Source organism: Notechis scutatus, chromosome 9 (genome assembly GCF_049901735.1).
Source record: "Notechis scutatus isolate UNSWTSFEM ecotype Mainland chromosome 9, rNotScu1.2, whole genome shotgun sequence".
Taxonomy (NCBI): Eukaryota; Metazoa; Chordata; class Lepidosauria; order Squamata; family Elapidae; genus Notechis; species Notechis scutatus.
The window spans coordinates 2,777,552-2,800,768 of record NC_142017.1 but is presented as its reverse complement, the minus strand read 5'-3'; the positions used below and the strand labels follow the sequence as shown (position 1 = coordinate 2,800,768).

Here is a 23,217-nt window from a genome sequence, read left to right as displayed (position 1 = left end):
GCTGACAGCACCCATTCCCCTGCTGGGCAGTGCTTGTTCCATCCTTTGTAAGACCAGGGACAATCTCACTGCTTTTAGGAAAGTCAACACAAGTGTGGAGGCCAAATAAATGTATTTTTCTTGGCATTTGTGACTCCTCCAGTTCTGCTCCACAGCCAAAGACTCTTCAGGTTAGTGTCTATTTACTTGTCCCACCTAGCCAGGTCTTCGTGTTTGGCTTTGCTCTGTACCTCGACCTCATGTGTGTGGTTTTCTTTTCCTTCTGCTGGAGATCCTGCAGAATATAAAAAGAGCTCCCAAAGATTTAGTTGAAAAACCATAGTCTCTCCTGCGGCTGGTTCATAATCCCCCCTTCATAAAAGTTGTCAGCGATTGGAGCAGCATATGAGCCTAATCAAGTAACGAATAAATAAAATAAGTGCGGCCATATCTATCTAGCAGAGCTTAGAAATCCCAGCCTGAATCCCAGAATTCAGAATGCAGCAAGTTTTAAGGCTTTTTTGTTTCAAAGTGTTGGGTTTTTTCCCCCCTCCACTCCTTTGAAGGCTGTAAACCCGAGAAGTGCAGAAACTCAGCTAATCATGGCATGGTTTGATGCCCCCCCAAACCCAATATTTCCAATCTGAATTTCAGCTAATTTAAAGAATGTGCGAGAACATCTTTCACAGTCATGCTCTGGATAAGAAAATCCATGTTCAAAGTCTGCCAAGAAACAAGGCAACCACTTTGATCCAGCAAGGTCTGTTTTAAATTCAACACCCTGCTAAACGCGGAGTTGCACGTTTCATTACTAATTTTATGTACATGTTGGAGCAATGTTTCTCAACCTTGGCAACTTTAAAATGTGGGGGCTTCAACTCCCAGAATTCCCCAGGGAACTTTAAGATATGGGGACTTCAACTCCCCAAATCCCTCAGCCCACATTGGCTGGCTGGAGAATTCTGGGAGTTGAAGTCCACACATCTGAGATGTTGACTTTAGATAAGTTAACCTATTTGTGTTTTTCTTTCCGATGTCTTCTTTAGAGATGGGATGACGAACTGGAGAGATCTGCTGAATCTTGGGCTCACCAATGCATCTGGGACCATGGGCCTGCCAGCCTGCTCCCGTCCATTGGCCAGAATTTGGCTATTCACTGGGGAAGGTAAGACTGCAGACTCCCGCAAGCTACAAATCTTGAGAGGGTATGTGTATGTTTGACCAATGGAATGTGCTTGACATAATCCTGGTTGAACATTTCAGCCTGCTGCTGTAATCATAAGAATTTATGCTTTCTTTATGCAGTCGTGTGTTTTTTGCTAGTTCCTAATGAATTGGCTGGCAATAGGTCTTAACTGAATGTTTGGCTTGGTTTCAATACCTGTTTTCAGTCCATTTTTATGACTTCCCACATTAATCTTGATGTTGAAACACAAACAATGCATCTGGATAGGCACACTCACACATGCACAAATACTCATTTATACAGAAACATATGCGTTTATGGCTGGTTAGACGTCATGCCCCTGTCGGAATCTGATTCTGAGTGAGAGGCGGAGCAGCTGACAGGGAGTAGGAGTGTAGCTCCGTTGGTTGTGGAAGAAACTGGGGAAGGGCAAAGTCCGGGTGAGCAGAGCAGGGAAGAAGTAGAGCAAAGGAGAGGGAATTTGGAGAAAGACCCAGGCCCACCCCCTCTTCATCTTAGGGCACGCAGGGAAGAACAGAGAAGAGAGCAATGTGGGTTGCGTGGCTTATGGGGGAGGAAAGGGCCCTGATTCCCTTCATTAGCTGCAGCTGGGAACACCGTGTTTAAAAAGGGAGGCTGCACACAGCAAAGTTGTTGGGAGCAAATCGTGAATTATCTGGTATTGCTGAGGCTTATCTGGGGTCCTGGCGTCTTCCCAGCTGTGTGTGTTTTGCTGGCCTTTCAAGTCTGCCATTTCTTCTCCTGCCCTGTCAAGTTAATTACTGCAGAGTGATTTGTGTGGATTTTTAGTTACAGTTTGTATGTACGTTGTTTTCGGACTGAATTTCCTCCACTTAAAGGCTGTTCTTGGGAGAGTTTTTTCTCCAACCGAAGGCAACCTGGACATTGGAGGCAAAGTTGGAGGTATTAAAGGGACTCTTCTTAGTTATGCAACTGTGTTGCCTTTGTGCCACGCCCCTTTGGGTCATCACACTAGGCACCCTGGGCAAAGAGCTGGTTGATGGTCTTCTTTGTTACACTAGAACCTCTACCCATTTTTTCCTTAGGCATCGTTCTCCAAGTTTCCACGTCCAGTCTTGGTATGACGAAGTAAAAGATTACACCTACCCATATCCCCATGAATGCAATCCTTGGTGTCCCGACAGATGTACAGGATCTATGTGCACGCACTACACCCAGGTAAGGCCAGCTGAAATGGAGTCTTAGAACTAATGGCTTTCCCCTCTCTCAATGGGCAGGGCTATGTTGAAGCGCAAGAGGAATTGAACCCGGGCATTTGCTTCAACCAATTTGCTTCTTGTGTTTCTTTCCAGATGGTGTGGGCTACAACCAACAAAATTGGCTGTGCCATTAATGTCTGCAAGAGGATAGACGTGTGGGGAGAAGTGTGGGAAAACGCGGTGTATTTGGTCTGCAACTATTCTCCCAAGTAAGGCTACAGGGGGGAAGGAGAACTGTCTCAATGGATTTGCATCAAAAGTTTAGTCAAAAAATTAGATAGATAAGATAACTTTTATTGTCATTTTTTTTTTTACTGGGAGCCCACTGGCATACATTACAAGTGAAATTCTGTTACCTGCTCTCAAAAGAAGTATCTATCTCCCCATAAACATATTTACTACACAGACACACATGCTTACACCCATCCATCCACCCACACAAATACCCACCCACATATATAAAAATCACTGTCTATTTTTGAATACATAGAAGAAAAAGGAAAGTTGAGAGTTCACAAGGTTGATGCTCTATGGAACAAAATTGTGACTAAATCTGAATGTTGTGCTTGGGACACATGAAGCCCCCTCCCAGAAGGTAACAAGGAAAACAGGTTGTGAACAGGATGTGTAGTGAGTCAATGTTTCCCAAGACCACGTCTTCATACACCCAGCACAATTGTTGCATTCCATAATATACAAGCCGAAGCCAAGATTCCATGATGTGGCTTAACATGGTAGTTTAAGACGTTTAAGTGACATGTTAAGACATTATAGTTAGGTTCCCATGACACATTGCACCACAAACTGTCCACCCCCTTTTTAGTCTAGCTTCACATGTTGGATGACCTCAACCTTAAAGTTTAGATCTTGGGATGTGGCCAAAATATTAGAACATCAGGACCGGTTGGAGAAACTCCAACAGGGCAAAGCTTATCTCTAGGTTCTTTGATTATTTTAGCCAACGGATTTTAAGTTTTGCTTAACCACTGCGATTTGAATATTTGCATCAAAATGGTTGCTTTTCCTGGTTGAGATGTTGGGTCCCTGATGGGTCAGGGACAAAGTTCCTTTCAATCTTGAAAAGGCAGATGAAGTTTCGAGTGACTTCTGCCTGTTAAAGATGAGAGTTTAACACATGCAAGCACCACGTGAAGCTAATGTTCCCAGGCGCTGCCAAGGTTTCTCAGTCACACACAAGAGCTAATATTTATTCGTCTCTTGGAAGAGACCTGGGAGTCATTCTCAGCTGGAAGATGTTGTTGACCAGAAAAGACCTTTGAGCGTTCAGATGGGTTTCCTTCCCACCCAAAGGGATTTAGGAGAAAGAAATTGGGGTGGTCTTGAATAATGGTTTTGTGGAACGGGTGTGAGGACTAATGCCTGGTTGGTTCTGAGGTGCTTTCATCTGCCAACATTCTCGTCAGAATGCCCCTGACCTATACATTTGAGGCAAAATGTTCCCAGATTAACAGTAATCTATCAAACCATAGCCACAGTGTGAACATTTTTTTTTTTCACGGATCAGAGGTCTTGAGAACATAACAAGTCAGGCACCAGGCCTAAAACAGTCCCCAGAGACGATTTTGTATGTTGTGAGCCAAACACGGGATGAAAGAAGATAACAAGGAACATTTTGTGTGAACTTTTCAGAGGCAACTGGATTGGAGAAGCCCCATACAAAAATGGCAGATCATGTTCTGAATGCCCACCAAGCTATGGAGGAGGGTGCCGGGCTAACGTCTGTTATAAAGGTACGTGATCTAGTAGCGGTCAAACATTGATCCTGGTTTTGTTCAAAGTTGTCCTCTTCACAAATGAGATGGGTTGCAACCTTGCATGGATGCATCTTGTGTCATGATGATGCAATGCTTGTTGAGTCATTCTCAGCAAATGGTTGGCTTCTGTGGACATCCCTAGATGTATAGATGGACCACCTGAAGAAGGTTGCCATAAAGGTTGCCATCTTCATGGTCTGGTCTTTTGTCCAAGAGCTTGCATCTCCTCTGGCTTCTGTAAATGTCCCAGGAGGTCAGAAGAGGAAGCTCCCTCTCTGGACCTTTCCAGACTAGGATGTGGGCATCTAAGTTGATTCCAGATTAATAGAAACATATATCTCATAACAAACACCAGGTGTGGCCTTTTCTGCTTCTTCTACCAAAAAAGGAAGCCCAATGCGAATTCCTGAAATCCCCAAGAAATAATACAGCACCCTGAAAGCAAGGTAGAAGGTCTGGAGCCTCTTTTGCAGAAAGAAAATTGTTGAGATAGGAAAGGAACAATTTGCTCCAGTATAAATTTGGGTGGCATATTCTATTAGAAAGCCATTCCATGTCTTCCTAGCTAAGACTCGTGTTAGCTTAAACCTCCTGCTCAAACGCTGATCTAGGTAGATCCACCATGCTAACTCTCCACAATTACATTCAGTTTTTAGACTTCTTCTTCCTGAAAACTCAAAACTGCACGTTGCCCGATTTGTCTAAGGCATCCATAGGTGACTAAAAAGCAGTTGCAACCTTATGAGCATGGTGCCATCTTGATTTTATTTTTTTGACATGTTTTCTTCCCTTCCCTACCCCCATGGATACCTTGGTTTCACACTTATTTATTTGAGGCGAGCTGGTTTCAAAATTGGGGGACAAAGTCACTGAATCTCCTTAAACGAAAAAACAAGAAAGTTTCTCAACTCCTAGTTTCCATCTTCTTTGCTAATGGCCTTGAATAGTAGTAACACACAGCTCTTTTTCACTCTCTAACCAAAGAGAAAGTGGTTGAAAAATCGGAGATGGATCGGGGTAATGAAGTGGAGTTACAAAAGGTTCCTGTCAGAATACAGCCCAAAACTGTAAAACCTACAAAGGAAAAGAAACCCACAGAGGTGAACTACATGAGTAAGTATTTCTATTTTCCAGCATTTGGGAGTTTGCAGATGATTACTCAGGAATACTTGTTGCTTGACTAAATAGGAGAAAATTCAGCAAGCATTGGGCTATTTGGTAAAAGAAAAATGGGTTGGGGATTTCTGTGGTTAAATGCATACCTTAGATCAGTGTGTGTCTTAAATTTGGCAACTTTAAGACCAGTGGACTTCGACTCCCAGAATTCCCCAGTCAATTCTGGGAGTTGAAGTCCACCCATCTTAAAGTTGCTGAGGGGATAACACGGGCTAGATAAATTGGCCACTCTAAGACTTTGGCCACCTAATGAGAAGGAAGGACTTCCTGGAGAAGAGCCTCATGCTGGGAACGATTGAGGGCAAAAGAAGAAGAAGAAGAAGAAGAAGGGGACTGCAGAGAAGGAGGTGGCTGAATGGAGTCACTGAAGCAGTCAGCGTGAGCTTAAATGAACTCCAGAAGATGGTAGAGGACAGGAAGGCCTGGAGGAACGTTGTCCATGGGTTTGTGATGGGTCGGACACGACTTCACAACTAACAACAAGATAAATTGATAGGCCAACTCCATTTACTAGTATAAACACATGTTGTAGAAGATGCCAGAAGTGCATCGGGATGGATTTGATGGTCATCTGGAAACTTCTAAGGCAGGAAAGAAGACCTCACCCTATATCCCAAGATCTAAATTTTTCTGTGCAGTGTTACTTAAGGGCTGCAAGGTAGAACCTGTTTTTATAATGTTTCCTTCACAATTGTGTATCTTCCCATTATTCTAGCTCAAGTGATCAAGTGTGACACCAAAATGAGGGATACATGTCGAGGATCCACATGTAACAGGTGCACCACATTTATTATTTCTTTTTACCCTTTGACCTGTGGCAATGTTCAAACATAACATTCCCTCTGATGTCCTATCAATCAAAAAATCATGTAGAAACAGTCCACTCAGGTCTTTTCATGGAAGCTCCAACTCTTGAAGGAAAGGAGGAGCTTCAGTCTATCTTCAACAAGGACCTAGAAATGATTCATTGTCCATTCTAGCTACCTGTCCTTATGTCTATGGAGATTCTCAGTCATCCAGGTCATGGTTGTCTCAAAGGTGATTTTTTTTTTTGCAACAGGCAACTGGACTTTCATTGTTTTCTTTTAGATGTTTCGCTTCTCATCGAAGAAGCTTCTTCATTTCTGACAGGATGGCGGAGAATGGAAGGAAGATGACTGCAAGGAATATAAATCCTTCCATTCTCCACCATTCAGTCAGAATGTCATGCTCCTATCGGAGTTTGAATTCAAGGAGGAAGATGAACAGCTGGCAGGGAGTGGGAGTGTGGCCCTGTTGGCTGTGAAGGAAAATGGGGAAAGGCAAAGTCCAGCTGGGCAGAGCAGGGAAGAGGTAGAACAAGGGAGAGGGAGTTCAGAGGAAGACCCAGGTCCACCCCCTCTTCATCCTAGGACATGCAGGGAGGAACGGAGAAGAGAGCAACATGGGTTGTATGGCTAATGGGGGAGGAAAGGGCCCTGATTCCCTTCATTAGCCACACCTGGGAATGAGTGTTTAAAACATGCATGCTGAGTGTGGTATCTGGTGGGAACAAATGAGAATTTATCTTGTGTTGACTTTGGTTATCTGCATTCCTGGCATCCTCCCAACCATGTTGAGTTATTGCCATGCCTTCACGTCTAGAATTTCTTCTCCTGCCCTGCTGGACTAATTACCTCCTCTTGCCTTGATTGGACTTATAGTTACAGTTTTTGTTGACCATGTTTTGGACTTGATTCTCTGCAGCCAAAGGCTGTTCCTGGGAGAGTTTTTGTCCAGCCCAGAAGGTAACCAGGACATCGGGGGCAAAGCTGGAGCTAATAAGGGGACTCCTACTGATTATCTGACTATATTGCCTTTGTGCCATACCTTGGGTCATCACACAGAACTGAAGAAGCTTCTTGGGGGAGAAGCGGAATGTCTTCAAGGAAAACAAAGTCCAGTTGCTTTTGTAAAAAAAACAACAAAAAAACCTATGGCATACCCATCCTTATATTGGCATCAATCTTTCACCATTTTCCTCTGACAAATGTTTGTCTCTCTCTTGGAATGGGTATCCTTCCTCTATGTCATGCTTTTAATTACAGTACAGTTAAATAAATCAAATCCTATTCAAATATTAGCTGAGAATGCTTAAGGGAAGAGCTGGTAAAATCTACACCAGGAATGATATATGCTCCTCAGTCTGGCCTTTAAAGTGATGGTGAGGTCCATAACATTTGGTGAGCACCAGGTGGGGAATGTTTGCCCTTGACCAACAATATGAGTTCAGAAGGCAAATTCCAAAATTCCTTAATGATTCCCTTCTTCTTCTTTTGGCTAGGTATCTGTGCCCAGCTGGCTGCTTGAACAGTAAGGCAAAAGTATTTGGATTCCCCAAATATGAAAGTGTAAGTTTTTTAAAATAAAAACCCTCCACATATTTTGGGGTTATGATTTTCAAAGTCAAAATCTTTGCTTTGGTAATTGACCGATAAAAAAAAAAAACATTTAGAGCTATAACATTTATAATCCTTCCAGTCCAACCTATAAACTATGCGAAAAATAACTGGAAATTATAATTGCCATCACCAAAACTATAATATCAGTACACTACTATGATCTGTATGGGTATCTCAAAAATTTGGGGAATACCATTGGATAAATCATCCATAGCTTTATGTTCTCAACATTTAATTATTTGTTGTGCCAAGCTTTCTCCTTGGGTGACATTGTAGGCTTTTTACACAATGGCTAAAAAACATAACACACCTAAAATATCCCAAAAGGGGTACAGTTTCACTATCTTTACTTTTTGTAAAAAAATAATAATAATCTTGACTTGCACACAGCCTTGTGCAGTTTCATAGATGGTTTCTTCCTTCCTTCCAGGCATCCAGCATATGCCGAGCAGCTATTCATTCCGGAGTGTTAGATAACAGAGGTGGCCTAGTAGATATCACTAGGAAAGGAAGATCAGACTTCTTCGTAATGTCTATAAGAAACGGAGTTCAGACATTCAGGTAGTCCCACTTTCTATGTCCAAAAATAATCTAGTCATGTCATATCTCTAGCTGTGATTTGTTGCATCTTTGGTTCTGCTTGTCAATGAATAAGAGCTGAAGTCTTGCTTAAGTGGCAGACACTATTACTCTATCTCTTGTAATGTTATCTAGAAATTTAATTTTAGAATGACCTCTTAAACACTGAATTCATACCGTGTTTTTTTTCTCCTTTGACAGCAAATACAAACCTTCCAATGGCTTTGCTGTGTCAAAAGTCACAGGTAAGTTTCTTCTCTTCATTGAGAAGAAAGAATTGGTATGATTTCCTCCAGAATTCCCCTGGATTAAATCCTTTTCTAGTAGTCAGTCAATCAAATGAGGAGACAGAAGTGAGAAGATAAATGGGGAGATACCGTAGTGGAAGAAAGAGAGAAAGGGAGAGAAAAAGAAAATAGGGAGAAAATAGAAGACAATGGTTATGTATGATGGATGTATAGAACAATAATAAGGATTTTTCTTGAGTTGGTAGCCTTTCAGTGGGACATACTTCAGTGGAACAACTGTAAGAAATAAACAAAATTAAAGCAACACACTCCTTTTCTTTATGGGCACTGAAATAATTTAGTTCATGCTGAAGTCCATGAGAGCCAAAAGGGTTGAGAAACTATGGAACAATACATATGGAGCCACCAGGTTCTGGTTTGTACCGTTTTACTCTGCATTCAGAACTCTTGACTTTGACTTTGTAACAGTCCATGGAGATTCTCAGACATCCAGGTCCTGGTTGTTCCAAAGGTTCTTTATCAAGAGGCAACCGGACTTTCTTGGTTTTTCTTGAAGACGTTTTGCTTCTTATCCTACCTAGAAGCTTCTTCAGCCAAGAAGTGAAACGTCTTCAAGAAAAACCAAGAAAGTCTGTTTGCTACTTGAAAACGGACCTTTGGGAAGAGCTTGTGATAGATGTTTTGCACACCTTTTCAGGAAAAAAAAAGAAAGAGAAAAGAGAGGAAGGAAAGGGGAGAGAGAAGTTTCTGTAATGCAAAGAGATTCTCCGCATCCCTAGATGGAAAGATATTTTTGCAAAGTTGCTTGAAGGGAAAACTTCATGTGAACCTTTGCTGAAGCGAATCCCTCACTGACATTCCTACACAGGCCCAGGGTTTTGTACGTTCAAATGACCCGCTAACATTTTTACATGTTAGAAAAGCATAGTAGACATAAAAGCAACATACCAGGCAGCCTAATGATCAATTTACTTTGAAGTCAAGAAATCTTCTTCCTCTTGCGTTTGTCTTCTTTCTCTTCAATGGTGGAGATGTTTGTTTGAACAAGCGCAGAAAAGTCCTAAGAACAGCAGGATATATCAAGCAAGAAATCTTCCAGAAAAAAAAATATATGAATTGATCTTATTCCCCAAGTGCAATAATTTTCCACCCAGTTATGGTTATGATCCAGGCAAAACACCACACAGCTTTGATTTGTTTTGGGGCCAGGCTTCCGTTTGTCCGAACAAAGGCCTTAGAATAAGAAATTGAGATGCTTCAGAAGCAATGCCATCAAGTTTGGAGTTGACTTTCAGCCCGGAGGAACCCTGCAGCTTTACATGACAAATGAGGCTACTTCAAACAGATGTTGGTTTAAACAACCCCCCTCCCATTTTCCTGTAATTTTGGCAGATCTCCAGGATTAAGGAAAAAGCAAAAGAAATATCTTGAAATGACTCTGCGCTCAATATTTTTATAGGATCCACTGGTTAATGGATTCCTTAACTCTTCCCCTGCCTTCTAAGCTGCATCTTAAATGGCAGGATTTAATTTAATTTTCTAATTTCTAATTTTCCATGATACAGAATTTGGTCAACTTTAAAATGTATTTAGAGTCCATTGCCTAGTGCAGGGGTCTTCAAACTTGACAGCTTTAAGACTTGTACACTTCAACTCCTAGAATTCATCCTCCAGTCATGTTAGCTCTGGAATTCTGGGAGTTGAAGTCCACAAGTCTTACACTTGCCAAGTTTGAAGACCCTTGGCCTAGTGTTACAGATAAATTGACTTAGTCCTCAAGTTATTTCTTGAATGCTGTGCGAGGCAATACAAGTGTAAGCTAAGGCATTAGGACACTTTAATGCATTTACCAACAGCTATACTGGAAAGAAGATGTAATAAAAGGTTGTGTAAAGATTAGCATTGTGCAAATTATAGCTCACTTTTATAAAGACCTTTCTACATTATTCACATATTTGAATGAATATATATGAAACCTATTGAATATATTGAAGGAATATATATGAAATATAGTCACTGAGATGATTGCTTAGTATATTGTATCTTTCCCCCGCTAATTTAATTAATTTGGAATTTGTATATTCTTGACTTTTGACCACCGTTACAAAGAAAACCCAAAATCCATACATATCTTGTATCTATTCTTAATTCCACAGTGCAGACTCTGGATTGTTACACCACAGTAGAGGAACTGTGTCCATTTAAGAAGCCAACTACTCATTGCCCAAGGTAAGTGGTGGACTCTAGTCATGGATATTTGAAGGGATGGATTGCTCAAAATTTCTGTTGGAAGAGTCGCATTGAAACTACTAGTAATAATTTTTTGCTGGGAAACCAACCAATCTAATCGCTGCTGCTATGGGCAATTGAGAAAAGAAAGTGTTACCTTATGATAGGGCATTTCAGATCCATGTGGGAACACATCGTGGCTGCTTGGTAGAACTTCCCACAGTTTGACTTCAGGAGATGTTGTTGGTCAATGAGAATCCCAATAGATCTTTGTAGCTCAGGGTTGAAATGAGAGGTGGTCCTTGATGCTCTTTGAGCTTGGGTGTTTTCTTGAAGACATTTCATTACCAAAACTAGGTAATGTCAACAGACTAGCACTGATGATGTTATCTAGGTTGGGTAACGAAATGTCTGCAAAATAACCATAATCAGAATTCCCAATGGATGAAGCTGATGGAGATACTGTGGAACTCATTGCTTCCAAGAGCTCCTATTTAGGGTGCTTTTTCCCTTTCTTACTGGGTCATTTTGTACTAAACCGGTGATTCAAATCATTCTTCATCTCCATCTTTCATCTTTCAGGTCTTACTGTCCAGCTTACTGCAAAAATGAGCCAAACCACTGGGCTACAGTATATGGCACAAACATATATGCTGATGTGAGTAATCCTATCTTCTTCCTACTTAACAAAAACCAGGATGCTGGCTCATTCTTTTGATGATTGAGGATTTGGGTAGATGAGTGTGTCTCAACCTTACTAACATGGGTGGCCTTCAAGTACCAAAATTGCCCAGCCATCCTGAGAAATCCTGGGCTTTGAAGTCCACAAGTCTTCAAGTTGCTAAGGTTGGGACATGTTTAGGGGGGGGGGGGGGGGGGTGGGGGGGGGGGGGGGGGGGGGGGGGGGGGGGGGTGGGGGTGGGGGGGCCCTTTTTTTTTGGGGGGGAAGTGTTTTTCTGGCTTTTTTTTTTTTTTGGCCAATTTTTGGGGTTTTTTTGGGTGTTGGGGGTGGGACCCGATATAAAGGATTGAGGACCAAGCTGAAATGTTGCAGCTGAGGACAGCTCCAGATAGATGCCATGGCTTCTTCCATATGGCCCACTCATAATGGTAGACATTATCTATTTTGAATAGTTTCTGCTTGCTTTCCCTTAAAGTACACACAGGGGAGGGGATAGTGATAGTCTCTTATGAGAAAAACAGTGACAGACAGACAGACAGACAGACAGACAGACAGAAAGAAAGAAAGAAAGAAAGAAAGAAAGAAAGAAAGAAAGAAAGAAAGAAAGAGATAACAAGGAGACAAGAAGGCATTGGAGAGGAGCGGAGAGCCAAATCACATCTTCTTGAAAACTTCTTCAGGTTGGACAAGGCCATTAGTCAAAACAAGTGGAAGGCTTCCCTCTTCAGTTGTCCTCTCCAACATCTTCCCGGCAGGAGGTTAAAGAGTTCCTCTCGAAAGGCTAAGCATGAAAGTCACCATCCATCCATGCCTGGAATGGAACAAATGTGCAAAGTAGCCAGCACACACTGCTGGGTGTCCCTGCTTCCCATTAATGTCTAGAATGGTGCCAACAAATTGTTGTGCGTTCTAATTTCAGTAGGCGTCCAAAATAGCTCTTAGCAATTCAGCACAGGGCTTCTGGCAGGCGAGGAATCCAACAAAAAACCCAAAATCTAAAAAGAAAAGACAATCCTTGGAATTCCAGCCTGGCATTTCTCATGGAATACAGGGATTATCATATAAATACTAAGCCGCTTTCTTAAAGTTCTTTATACCCAGGATAAAATAATCCCTTTGATTTAATTTTTTCCCCTGTTGCTTTGGACTGTATTCGATAAAAAGCTCCTTTTGCACACTTAGAATCTTTCCTGCTTCTTGTCAACCACTTCTTGCCACCGGTTGCTGAGTAACTACGGATAGGAACTGGTCTTTTTGGCCTGCGATCCTGGTTCAGTTCGTAGAAGAGGCTAAACTGTAACATGGGCTCTCTGTGGTTTAAACTTGGAAGAAGGAAGGATTCTAGAGGCTACGATGCATAAAACTTAGTTGCTGACTTATTATAAGAACCCTACCGATTTTGGAATGAGAGAGTTCTCCTCTTCGGGAAATGACCTTCTTCTTAAAACTTTGCAAATTGGTCACCACGATAAGAGATTTCTGCTGCAGAGGAGAAGATGGGCCAGAAACCAGGAATGCAATTCAAGCAAAAAGAAAGAAAAAAAGATAGATAGAGGGGGAAGGGGGGGAGGAAAGGAAAGGAAAAGAAAGGAAGGGAAAGGAAAGGAAAGGAAAAGAAGGGAAAGGAAAAGAAGGGAAAGGAAAGGAAAACAAAAGGGGAAAGGGGAAAGGAAAGGAAGAGAAAAGAAAGAAAGGGAAGGGAAAGGAAAGGAAGAGAAGGAAGGGAAGGGAAAGGAAAGGAAAGGAAGGGAAAGGAAAGGAAAGGAAGGGAAAGGAAAAAAGGAAAGGAAAGAAGGAAGAAAGAAACAAAGAATGGAATGGAATGGGATGGGTGTGTTGGCCACAGGAGTGATGAATTTCAACAAGCTGAGCATCCTGGAAACCAACCATTTAGAAGAGAATTTGGAGAATGAGGTGTTATGGAAACTTTGCCTGAGTTCCTTAATGACAGGAAGTGGTTCTCCAGCCAGTTTCCGATGCTGTGGAACGAAGGGTTAGCAGGCACTGGAAACGCAGCAGCTGTAAAAAGCTCACGCTGTTCTCTTTGACCATATATAGAAAAGGCTCAAATCAAACTGGCATGTGAAATCCGAGAAAGCCGCCAGCAACAGAGGCAGTGACCAAGATGAAAAATGGGACCCAGGGAATTGACTTTTTATGGCTTGGGAAGGGGTGGAGGTGCGGGAGAACTTCAACCATGATGTATGTGCGGGCCTGGAGAAATGCACCTCTGAATGTTCCTTATGTTCTCGTATGTTCCTTGCACCAATTCCATGGCATCTTGGTCACAGTAGGAATTTTGAGGCATTGCACCCTCTATGAAAGTGTAATGTTTGAGTTGTTTTCTTTCCTCTTTTGGGCCATTGTAGACCTAACGTTCCAAAATTCCATGTCTCAGGAGCAGTCTTCATTTTCAATAGACAGACTCAGAGCTTCAGAGCTTAATATAGAGCCACGCCTAGGCTACTTCTAGTTTCAGTTTCCAAACAGTCCTCATTGGCTGACTTAGTTGCTATGCCTATTCATTGGCGGATGTTGTTACCATGCTCTATTCCAGTTCATGAATGTACTCTGACAAGACAGACAGACAGACACACCCACACACATATACACAATCAAATATCTTTGATCTTGGAGATTTGTCAAGTGTGTTCTGGCTTTTTTTTTTTTTAAATGAGGACTCATTCCACCCCCCTCCCCAGTTTAGAAACATGCTTGGGAACAATCTGCTTTTTGGTCTCATGGAAAGCTGGACCACTGCTGATGCTGGCTGATTTCCAGATTTAAAATCTGGCTCTGGACCGAGCCTCTTTAATCTGCTCTTCTGCAACATGTAAAGTGATTGTGGCGTCCTAATTGGGGGATTTACGAGGAAGCGACAGGAGCTTGGGTGTTACAGGGCTTGTTCTGCTATGTTTCAGAATTCCAGCATCTGCAAAGCCGCTGTGCATGCAGGAGTCATCGGAGACAGCTCTGGCGGTTACGTCGATGTGATGCCGGTCGATAAGAAGAAAGTCTATAATGGATCCTTGAGGAATGGGATCCGATCTGAAAGGTAAGGCAAAAAAACATTTCCAGCCCGGTAGAAGAAGAAGAAGAAGAAAAACTACCTAAAACATAAGAGATAGTTTATCTCGAATGAACGTCTGGAGAGCTGAAGATCTGGAAATGCAAATTTGGAGTCCAGAAATAGAAACAGAAATATGAATCGACTGCCTATATAAAGTGCTCGTTTATTTATTTATTTAGCATCTGGCAAGAGACATGGACCTATAGTGGTTCGAATGTTAATGTCCAGTCCCCCCAGCCATCCAAGGACAGGGTGGTGGCCTATGTTGAAAAAAAAAATCAGATATTGGGCTGGTATAAGCTCTTGATGGACGTTCGGACACAATGGGATGGCTATTTTGTTGAGAAGCACCACATGAGCACACTGAGGGGTAGAGACAAGACCCCACTTAAACAAGGAGTTCTGCCAGGTACCATGTTGGGTACGGATCCTATTTGGAGTTGACCAACGCTGGTGAGGAAGGTCAAAACCTGGCATCTTTTGTGTGTAGGGTCATCGACGTAGCTGCCTATATCTGGGCATTCAGCAGCTTCCCACTGTGTGTGTTGATGTCCAAGTTGTTAGGCAGCTGTTGAGCGAGTGCCAGAGAGGGCTTCCTGGATTTAAGCCTGCCAATTGATAGATGAGGAAGGTCAGTGTGCCCAGGGAGAAGTGGGTTTCTCGTCATTGTGTGGCACTCCTTCACTAAGACTTCCTGCCATCGTAGGGCTGTGGGTGCAATGTGGCTCAAGACGGGGAGCCAGCAAATAGGAGTAGATTTAATTTTAAAGTGCTCGTCATCAATCATCTTCACCTCTCCCTAGAGAAGCTCAGAAAAAGGTCCTCCAAAGCAGACAAGAAATCAACCAGAAAGGCCCAGCTGTCAAAATATTTCTTTTATGCTTATGTCTTATTTGCCGTTGTTTCTACTGGAGCTGATGTTTTTATCCTTCCTTTGCCAGCTTAAAGACTCCCAGGGAAGGAAAAGCTTTCCGAATCTTTGCTGTGAGGCAATAATTTTCCCAAGACGGCGAGACTCTTTGGAGAAAGAGACGGCAGCCTTGTGTGTTTCTCCTGGGGTGAGAGATGTTTGCCCCTCCTTGGACAACGCCGAAGCCTTCTAAATCCATCTTCTTTTGGAGAAAAAAAAAAAAGATGGTGGCAGGAATTGGAACTTTCTCCATCTTGACAGCATCTGCTCACTGTTTTATTTTCAGACTGTTGTTGTTTTACTTCCAAATGTTTTGAACCTTCAAGGAGAAGGAAGATGGTTCAAGTTTAGGAGAGAAGATGGTTGAAAAACTGGCTTGCGCCACCCTTCCTAAAAACAATTTTGCCCTCAAGCTATAGGCCGTTGGGGTTCTCGTAAAATACTACTTCCAAGAGGTGGATGTTTATCTGATCAGTAGGCTTTGAATGAGAACATAAAAAGCATTTAGGTCACCCCAAAGGTTAAATTTTTGAAAAATTGGGTCAAAGTCAAGAATATACCTAGAATCCAAGTCATCCTGTGATACCATGAATGGTATGGTGGTTTAGGCAAGGTTTAGACCACACTAAACAAATAACATAGATTTCTTTTGATGGAGACTGAGAAAGAGGTATTGAATTTCCAGAGAAGAATCTGCTTTTGCAAAAGAATGGAAAGTTGCTATTTCTTTCAAAAGAAAACTTAAATGGAACAAATAGGTTTGCTGGCCAAACAATTGCAGAAAGTTAGGAAAAAGGAGTTCAATTGTCACCAAATTAAACCCTTGGGACTCCTGTCTTGGCACATTCTGATTCATTGCATGTTAGTTAGCATTATTTTATTTACAGATGAATCCAACTTATTTTATTCAGCAGAGCTGTTCTCGCTTAGCTAAGCAATGGTTGCCAAAAGTTCATCTTTATTTTGCTGGAATCAAAAAGGTTTTTGCTTTGCTTGTTTATTTGTATAGATTGGAAGCTTGATATATTAAGTTGGTCACAACATGTATATTATGAAGTCCTGTTAGAACGATTCTGTTTCCTGATATTCAGTATGATTCCTGTAGATCATAGTCAAGTCGCAAACGTTGTCCTAATGAAATAGTTGCAAAGTCGTCCTCTTTCAATCCAAATATTTGAAGGCTTAGATTTGTTAAGGACTTATCTTTCTTCTAAAACCTTGAGCCCAGTCTTCATTGGAAGCCAAAGAGGGGCTTCCTATCAATCTGACCCAAGGTTGGCTTCAAAAATTGACCTCTGATCCCACCACACAAAAGGACAAATGTTGTTCAATGTGCAATTTCTATTTATTTAAAGTTCTTGATTTTAGTGGACCATGGCTCTGTTAAAAACCCACACACAACACCCTTCAAATCAAACACGTGATGCAACGGTTCCTGTAAGCAGGGTGGATTTTGGCCTTCTAAACCCACAGGGTTGCTTGCCAACTATGGTGCTAAAATGGTGCTAAATAAGATGTTTTTGATTCTACACCTGCTCACAGATTCACACAGAAGGAACTAGCTGATTTTCCCTTATTTGTTTGGGTTTTTTTTTTAACCATTATGCCTGGAGGGAAAAAAACAACAACCATAGTCACAAGTAGGACTCTAAGGCATCCTACTGAGGTAGGTGGTTGGGTGGGATGGCCCATTTTCTATTTAATCTTAATTATCAGGTGTCCGAGAAGAGAGTTAGTGCGTTCATATTGTTCTACCAAGATCCGTGGTGGCGCAATGGTTAGAATGCAGTTTTGCAGGCTAATTCTGCCCACTGCCAGCAGTTCTATCCTCACCGGCTCCAGGTTGACTCAGCCTTCCATCCTTCCGAGGTTGGTAAAACGAGGACCCAGATTGTTGGGGACTCTGTAAACTGCTTAAAGAGGGCTGTCAAAGCAATGTGAAGCGGGATATAAGTCTAAGTACAAAGTGCTTCGTTAAGGTCTTCTTTTTATGGTCCTGAGAATTTTGGCAAAGTGTCAGGAAATGAAATCACATTTTGGAGGTATCCCGTGTTTCTTGAGACATCAGATAGGGTAGACTTCTAAATGCAAAATGTGCACAGAAATAATTGGGGGGACGGGGAAGAAGGTAAAACCTCCTTATGCAAGGTCATCCCAAATGCAAGGTAATCTCCAGTTACTAAATGATACCCCACCTTTGAGATATGTTGCTTATCAAAGATACTTAAGAACATAGTTAGGTGCCATTTCTAAGCCAGATTCCTCTATTTCTGGAGAGCAATTTTGACATGGATGCAAAGAGAACAGATTGTTCAGATTTGTGGTCAATCCGGATTGGTCTCTAATATGTGAATTCACGCAGGCTAACAGAGGTGTAAGTCTTGATTCCGTTCCTAGATTCATGCATTTAGACGCATCCAATTGAATCCGATGATTCAGGCCACTTCTTTGGAATTTTTCCAAAATGTGTGTATGTGTGTTTCAAGAAATGGTTCAATAAACCAGAGAGGGATGATTGATGCAGGCCCAACAAACAACGTCCACGAGAGACGAAGTAACAGGAGGTGAATAAAACACGGGCATTTTCATGCTTATTGAAACTATATTTGTGGGTGCCACCAGATATACAGCAACTCGATAGAGGAAAAGAATTTCCCCGCCTGCGTTAAAATTTATCTTTTTTAAAAGGCATATATAGATCTGCGTAGGTCATATCTGCAGGCCACACAAGCCTGAAGTTTTTGTATATTTGCTTTTTTTTCTATGAAAAACGATGTATTTTTTACTGTATCTTCTGTAAAAAAAAAAAAAAAAAGTTCCGTCAAGGGCTTGCACAAGCATTTTAATGGGCAGAATGATTGTTTTTCCTTTGGATAAATATATTTTTCTCCAGATTCTTTCTATCTGGGGAAAGAAACCGTTGTCTTATCATTTTGTGTTATGGCATTTGTGGAAATAAAAACTTTAGAACCACCTGAAGCTTTGGCTCTTATTTGCTCTGTCTGTGCAAACTTTGCCATACAGGGTAGCTCATATAACTCACAAGTATCCAATTAGTGACCGTTCAAAGCTGCGACAGTGACTTATTACCGATCCTCAGACTTATAACAGTCAAAGCAACCCCCAGGGTCACATGATTGAAATTTGCGTGCTTGCAACTGGTGTGTACTTACAACAGTTGCAGTGGCCCTGGGACCACATGATTGCTATTTGCAACTTCCCAGCCAGCGTCAACGAGCCAACTCAATGGGGGAAGCCAGATTCGCTTAAGCAACTGCATGCTTTGCTTAATGACCCCAGCAAAAAAAAAAAAAGGTTCATAAAATCAGGGCACCACTCACCAAACGCCTTATCTAGCGACAGAAGACCCGCTTCCGATTTGAGGACTCTATCTGTACATATTTACTTTCCGATGAGTGTGGAGATGGAGAAGGGAACATCTGGGATTTGAGAAGACACAGCTGTGGGTGACAGCTGACCTTGTATAACTTTTGCATTCAGTCTTGAAGTTGAAAGCTGATGCTTGCTCTGAATTCAAATTGCAGGAGAGTTAACTCGACAGCTAATAAACACAAGCAGCTTTTGGAAGTTATTCAGGTTTTTGGTTCCTTTCTAAATATATATATATATTTTGCTGGCTGCAGAATAGTCTACCACAGTCTGCAGAAATGCCGCATTCGAAGGCAATTCAGACATATAGATAGATTAGACAATTTGTTCAGGGAGGAATAAAGATATTTAGCCCAATTGACTTTGTCATCGCTGAGCTATTCTAAAACATCTTTATCTTAAAAAATAAGATGTTCCGAGCCAACTTCCCCCCCCCCTCTCCTGTTCATGCAATGGGAATGGAACTCTTTTTCATTCCCCAAGAGCAGAGGTCTGCATCATCTTAAAATGTCATAATTTGACCTTCAATGCAGAAAGATCAGATTGTTCAGATCTCTCATCAATCCAGATTTGGTCTCTGGTGGAAATTCACACAAGCCAATAGAGAGGTGGGTTTTGAGTCTGTTTCCAGATTCAAGAACTTAAGAGCGTCAGATGGAATCAGATACTTTAAATCCATTCAAACCACTTGTTTTTCATATTTCCAAACTCTCTCTCTCTCTCTCTCTCTCTCTCTCTCTCTCCCTCCCTCCCTCCCTCCCTCCTCCCTCCCTCCCTCCCTCCCTCTCTCTCTCTCTCTCTCTCTCTCTCTCTCTCTCTCTCTCTCTTTTGTGAAGCGATTCAATAAATTGGAAAGACATGATTTACACAGGTCTAACAAGCCGTTATTGATTGTTCACTACCCAGAGTCACTTGTTGGAACTGGACAGCTATAGAAATAAAATAAATATAAATCGAGTAAATAAGAAGCAGGTAAACTGTTTGTATAGAAGGCAATTTTTAAAAAGAAAAAAAAGCACAATTACCCTCTTTTATAACATTCTACAGGTTCGAGCCTTCCCATGTTCCATTTTCACCAACCCTGTCCCACAAGAAAAATCAGGAAAAAGCAAATAACCAGGAGAGAAAGCTGGACTAGACACGTACAAGGCATTTTGATTCATTTTGTGTTTGCATCTGCCTGGATTTTAAGAGACCTCCTGGAGCTGTTAATATTGCATTTCCCATTTCAAGACATCTCTGGGATAAACATTTCCTCTGTAATAGAGAGGAAAATGGAGGAGGAAAAAAACCCTTTTCAGAATGTCAGAATAACAGTGTTGGAAGGGACCTTAGAAGTCTTTTAGCTCAATCCAACGGTGACAGCAATCAACTAATGGAACAGATTGATGATCCAAACTCTGTCAAGGACCTTGGAGTACTCATCTCTAATGATCTAAGTGCTAGAGCCCACTGGAACTACATAGCCCAAAAAAGCATTAACCTAATCCTGCGTAGCTTTTTCTCTGGTAATATCACACTACTAACTAGAGCATACAAAACATTTGCTAGACCTATACTCGAATACAGATCATCAGTCTGGAACCCACATTATGGGTCTGATATTAGCACAATTGAGAAAGTCCAGAAATATTTCACAAGAAGAGTTCTCCACTCCTCTACTCATTGCAGAATACCTTATGCCACCAGACTTGAAATTCTAGACCTAGAAAACCTAGAACTAACCCACCTTTGGTCCGATCTAAGTATAGTATATAAAATCATACATTGCAATGTCCTACCTGTCAATGAATACTTTGGCTTCAAACATAACAATTCAAGAGCACACAATAGATACAAACTCAAGGTAAACCACACCAAACTTGATTGCAGGAAATACGACTTCAGCAACAGAGTGGTCAATGTCTGGAATACTCTACCTGACTATGTGGTTTCTTCCCCAAACCCCAAAAACTTTAACCTTAGACTGTCTACTATTGACCTCACCCCTTTCCTAAGAGGTCTGTAGGGGGTGTGCATAAGCGCACCAACGTGCCTACCATCCCTGTCCTATTGTTTCTTTTTATTTTTCTTGTATGTATCCGTTTCGTGTATTCAAAACGATGTTTATTCTTATACCTGTTATCTTGTAAGCAATTGACAAATCAAATAAATAGAAATAAATAAATAAAAATAGATTGCCTTCAGAGGTTGTAGGTGCTCCATCACTGAAGGCTTTCAAAAAGAGACTTGCCAACCATATTTCTGAAATTATATAAGGTCAATTGCTTGAGCAGAGGGGTTAGAAAGTCCTTTCCAACTCTGTTATTCTATGTTCTACCTTCTAACCCTCTACAATTCCAGACAAATTGCTATCCAGTCTCTTCTATTGGCTATACTAGGAATAAAGTAATTAAAAAAGAAAGAAAGTCATATCTAACCCCACTTGGTGTAAGTTTACTCTGATATGCAACTGTGATGAATCCCTGGAGAATCACTGAATCCACGCTGGCTGGGGAATTCTGAGAGTTGAAGTCCACAAGTCCTCAAGTTGCCACGTTTGGAGACACACACACACCCCGCAATAATATATCTACAAATACTGTAAAGTCAATGCTACATTTTTAATAGGGAGACCTTCTGACCCATAGTTGGTATGCAGGTTGAGATAGGAAAGAGAAATGGGCGTATGGGGAAAACAGCTGGTTGGAGAAAAGTTTGGGTAGGCTCAGCCCATTGGGAGCCAAACTCTTCTTGATCTTGGCTCCTTGCATTAATTTCTAGAGCTCTTCCAGGTCTTAAATTTTGATGCCATCACTAGTAACGGGAATTATGTTCCTTTCTTTAAAAATATTGTTAAAAATAATCCACAATAGGATTAGTTTAAGGTTGCTTATATAAACTGGATGGTGTGGACAAGAGGCAAGAAAGCAATGAAATTCAATGAAGTTGAATCACTGGCAGAGTAACAGGACGTCTGTTATTTCTCATGTCTTAGGGGCCTCCTTGATCGGCCCTCCTTCCGCATAGAATGGAGTGTAGAATTTCACAAAGTTTGAAGGGGACGGTGTTGAGATGTCACGAAACACATATAAACACAAATATATGCCTGTACCGTTTTGATTTTTTTTTCCTTTTCTTCTTTGGGGAAAGTGAGACTAGAAATTCCTCTAACAAAAAAAAGAAAAAAAGAGAGAGTTTCTCCTGACTTGATAGATGTTTTTTTGGCACGCATAATCATGTTGAAGAAGCTGAAGAAGCTTCTTGGGTGAGAAGTGAAACGTCTTCCAAGTAAAACCAGAAAGTCCAATTGCCTCTTGGGACAAAAAAGCACCTTTGGGACAACCACGACCTGGAGCAGTGGTTGCCAACTGGTGGTCCAGAGACTACTGGTGGTCCATGAGAAAATTTTGGTAGTCCGCAGAGAAATGTCTCCCCCAAAGCACACTCCAAAGCAATTAATCCAGGCTGCGCAGGAACACAAGGCTGCACCGCCCACATGGCCTGCCCACCCGCTGGCCCCCACCCTTCAGCCGAGTGCAAACCTTACCTTGAGTAGATCCACACAAGCTGGAACTGGAAGGTAAGACCAATGGCGGGGGAGAGAAATCCACCCTGGGGTGGCTTGCTGACATTGGAGGGAAAGTCGGTCCCCTATTCCAGAGCTGCAGTAGGCACAGGACTGATCCTTTGGTCACCCCGGAGTAGCTGCTCCTCCAGTCCATGGCAGGCCGGTGCACCCGGGTGGAGGAGCAGCTGCTCTGGGATGACCAAAGGGCCAGTCTTGTGACTACTGTAGCTCTGGAATATGGGACCGACTTTCACACCAACGTCGGCAAGTCACCGTCAGTCAAAATTCATATTAGTGGTACGTGGGATTTAAAATTATGAGTTTGGTGGTCCCTGAGGTCCAAAAGGTTGGCGACCCCTGACCTGGAGGACTGAGAGTCTCCATAGACGTTTTTAGTTGTTTTCCTTGAAAAGGTTTTGCTTCTCATCCAAGAAGCTTCTTCAGTTCTGGGTTAAGGTTGAAATAAAGAAGCTTTTTGGATGAGAAGTGAAATGTTTCTAAAGGAGGGAGGGGAATAACACCAAGAAAGTTGAGTTAGCAAAAGCACAACCAGGAGACCTGGATGACTGAGAATCTCCATCGACAAGGAGAACAGAAGCTTTGGGCTTCTACCTGAACTGGCAAGCTGAGACTATCATGGCTGAGTGACTTCACTCTAAAGCATCTGGATGGACAGGTGTTTTTCCACTTTCTGTTAGAAAAAAGCAAGACAAAATATCAACCATACTCAAGACCCAAAGAGAGAATCAAGCAGCTTCCAGTCATCCTTTCTTTGCTATCTT

General features: G+C 41.9%; 1 protein-coding gene and 1 long non-coding RNA gene across 2 annotated transcripts in view; one reads left to right on the top strand and one right to left on the bottom strand.

Moving 5' to 3' along the window:
* The window catches only part of CRISPLD2 (cysteine rich secretory protein LCCL domain containing 2), a 31,965-nt gene extending 13,491 nt beyond the window's left edge, over nucleotides 1-18,474 (top strand). Inside the window, exons 3-15 of the mRNA XM_026684019.2 lie at nucleotides 1,026-1,144; nucleotides 2,233-2,365; nucleotides 2,500-2,615; nucleotides 4,057-4,157; nucleotides 5,166-5,294; nucleotides 6,073-6,133; nucleotides 7,660-7,726; nucleotides 8,208-8,338; nucleotides 8,558-8,601; nucleotides 10,761-10,833; nucleotides 11,416-11,491; nucleotides 14,437-14,570; nucleotides 15,527-18,474. Coding sequence (XP_026539804.2) covers nucleotides 1,026-1,144; nucleotides 2,233-2,365; nucleotides 2,500-2,615; nucleotides 4,057-4,157; nucleotides 5,166-5,294; nucleotides 6,073-6,133; nucleotides 7,660-7,726; nucleotides 8,208-8,338; nucleotides 8,558-8,601; nucleotides 10,761-10,833; nucleotides 11,416-11,491; nucleotides 14,437-14,570; nucleotides 15,527-15,581 — 1,239 coding nt within the window. The 3' untranslated portion in view covers nucleotides 15,582-18,474. The remainder of the gene's footprint in view (nucleotides 1-1,025; nucleotides 1,145-2,232; nucleotides 2,366-2,499; nucleotides 2,616-4,056; nucleotides 4,158-5,165; nucleotides 5,295-6,072; nucleotides 6,134-7,659; nucleotides 7,727-8,207; nucleotides 8,339-8,557; nucleotides 8,602-10,760; nucleotides 10,834-11,415; nucleotides 11,492-14,436; nucleotides 14,571-15,526) is intronic.
* Nucleotides 1-23,217, bottom strand: part of LOC148129798 (uncharacterized) — a 293,893-nt gene that overhangs the window by 102,136 nt on the left and 168,540 nt on the right. The window lies entirely within an intron of this gene.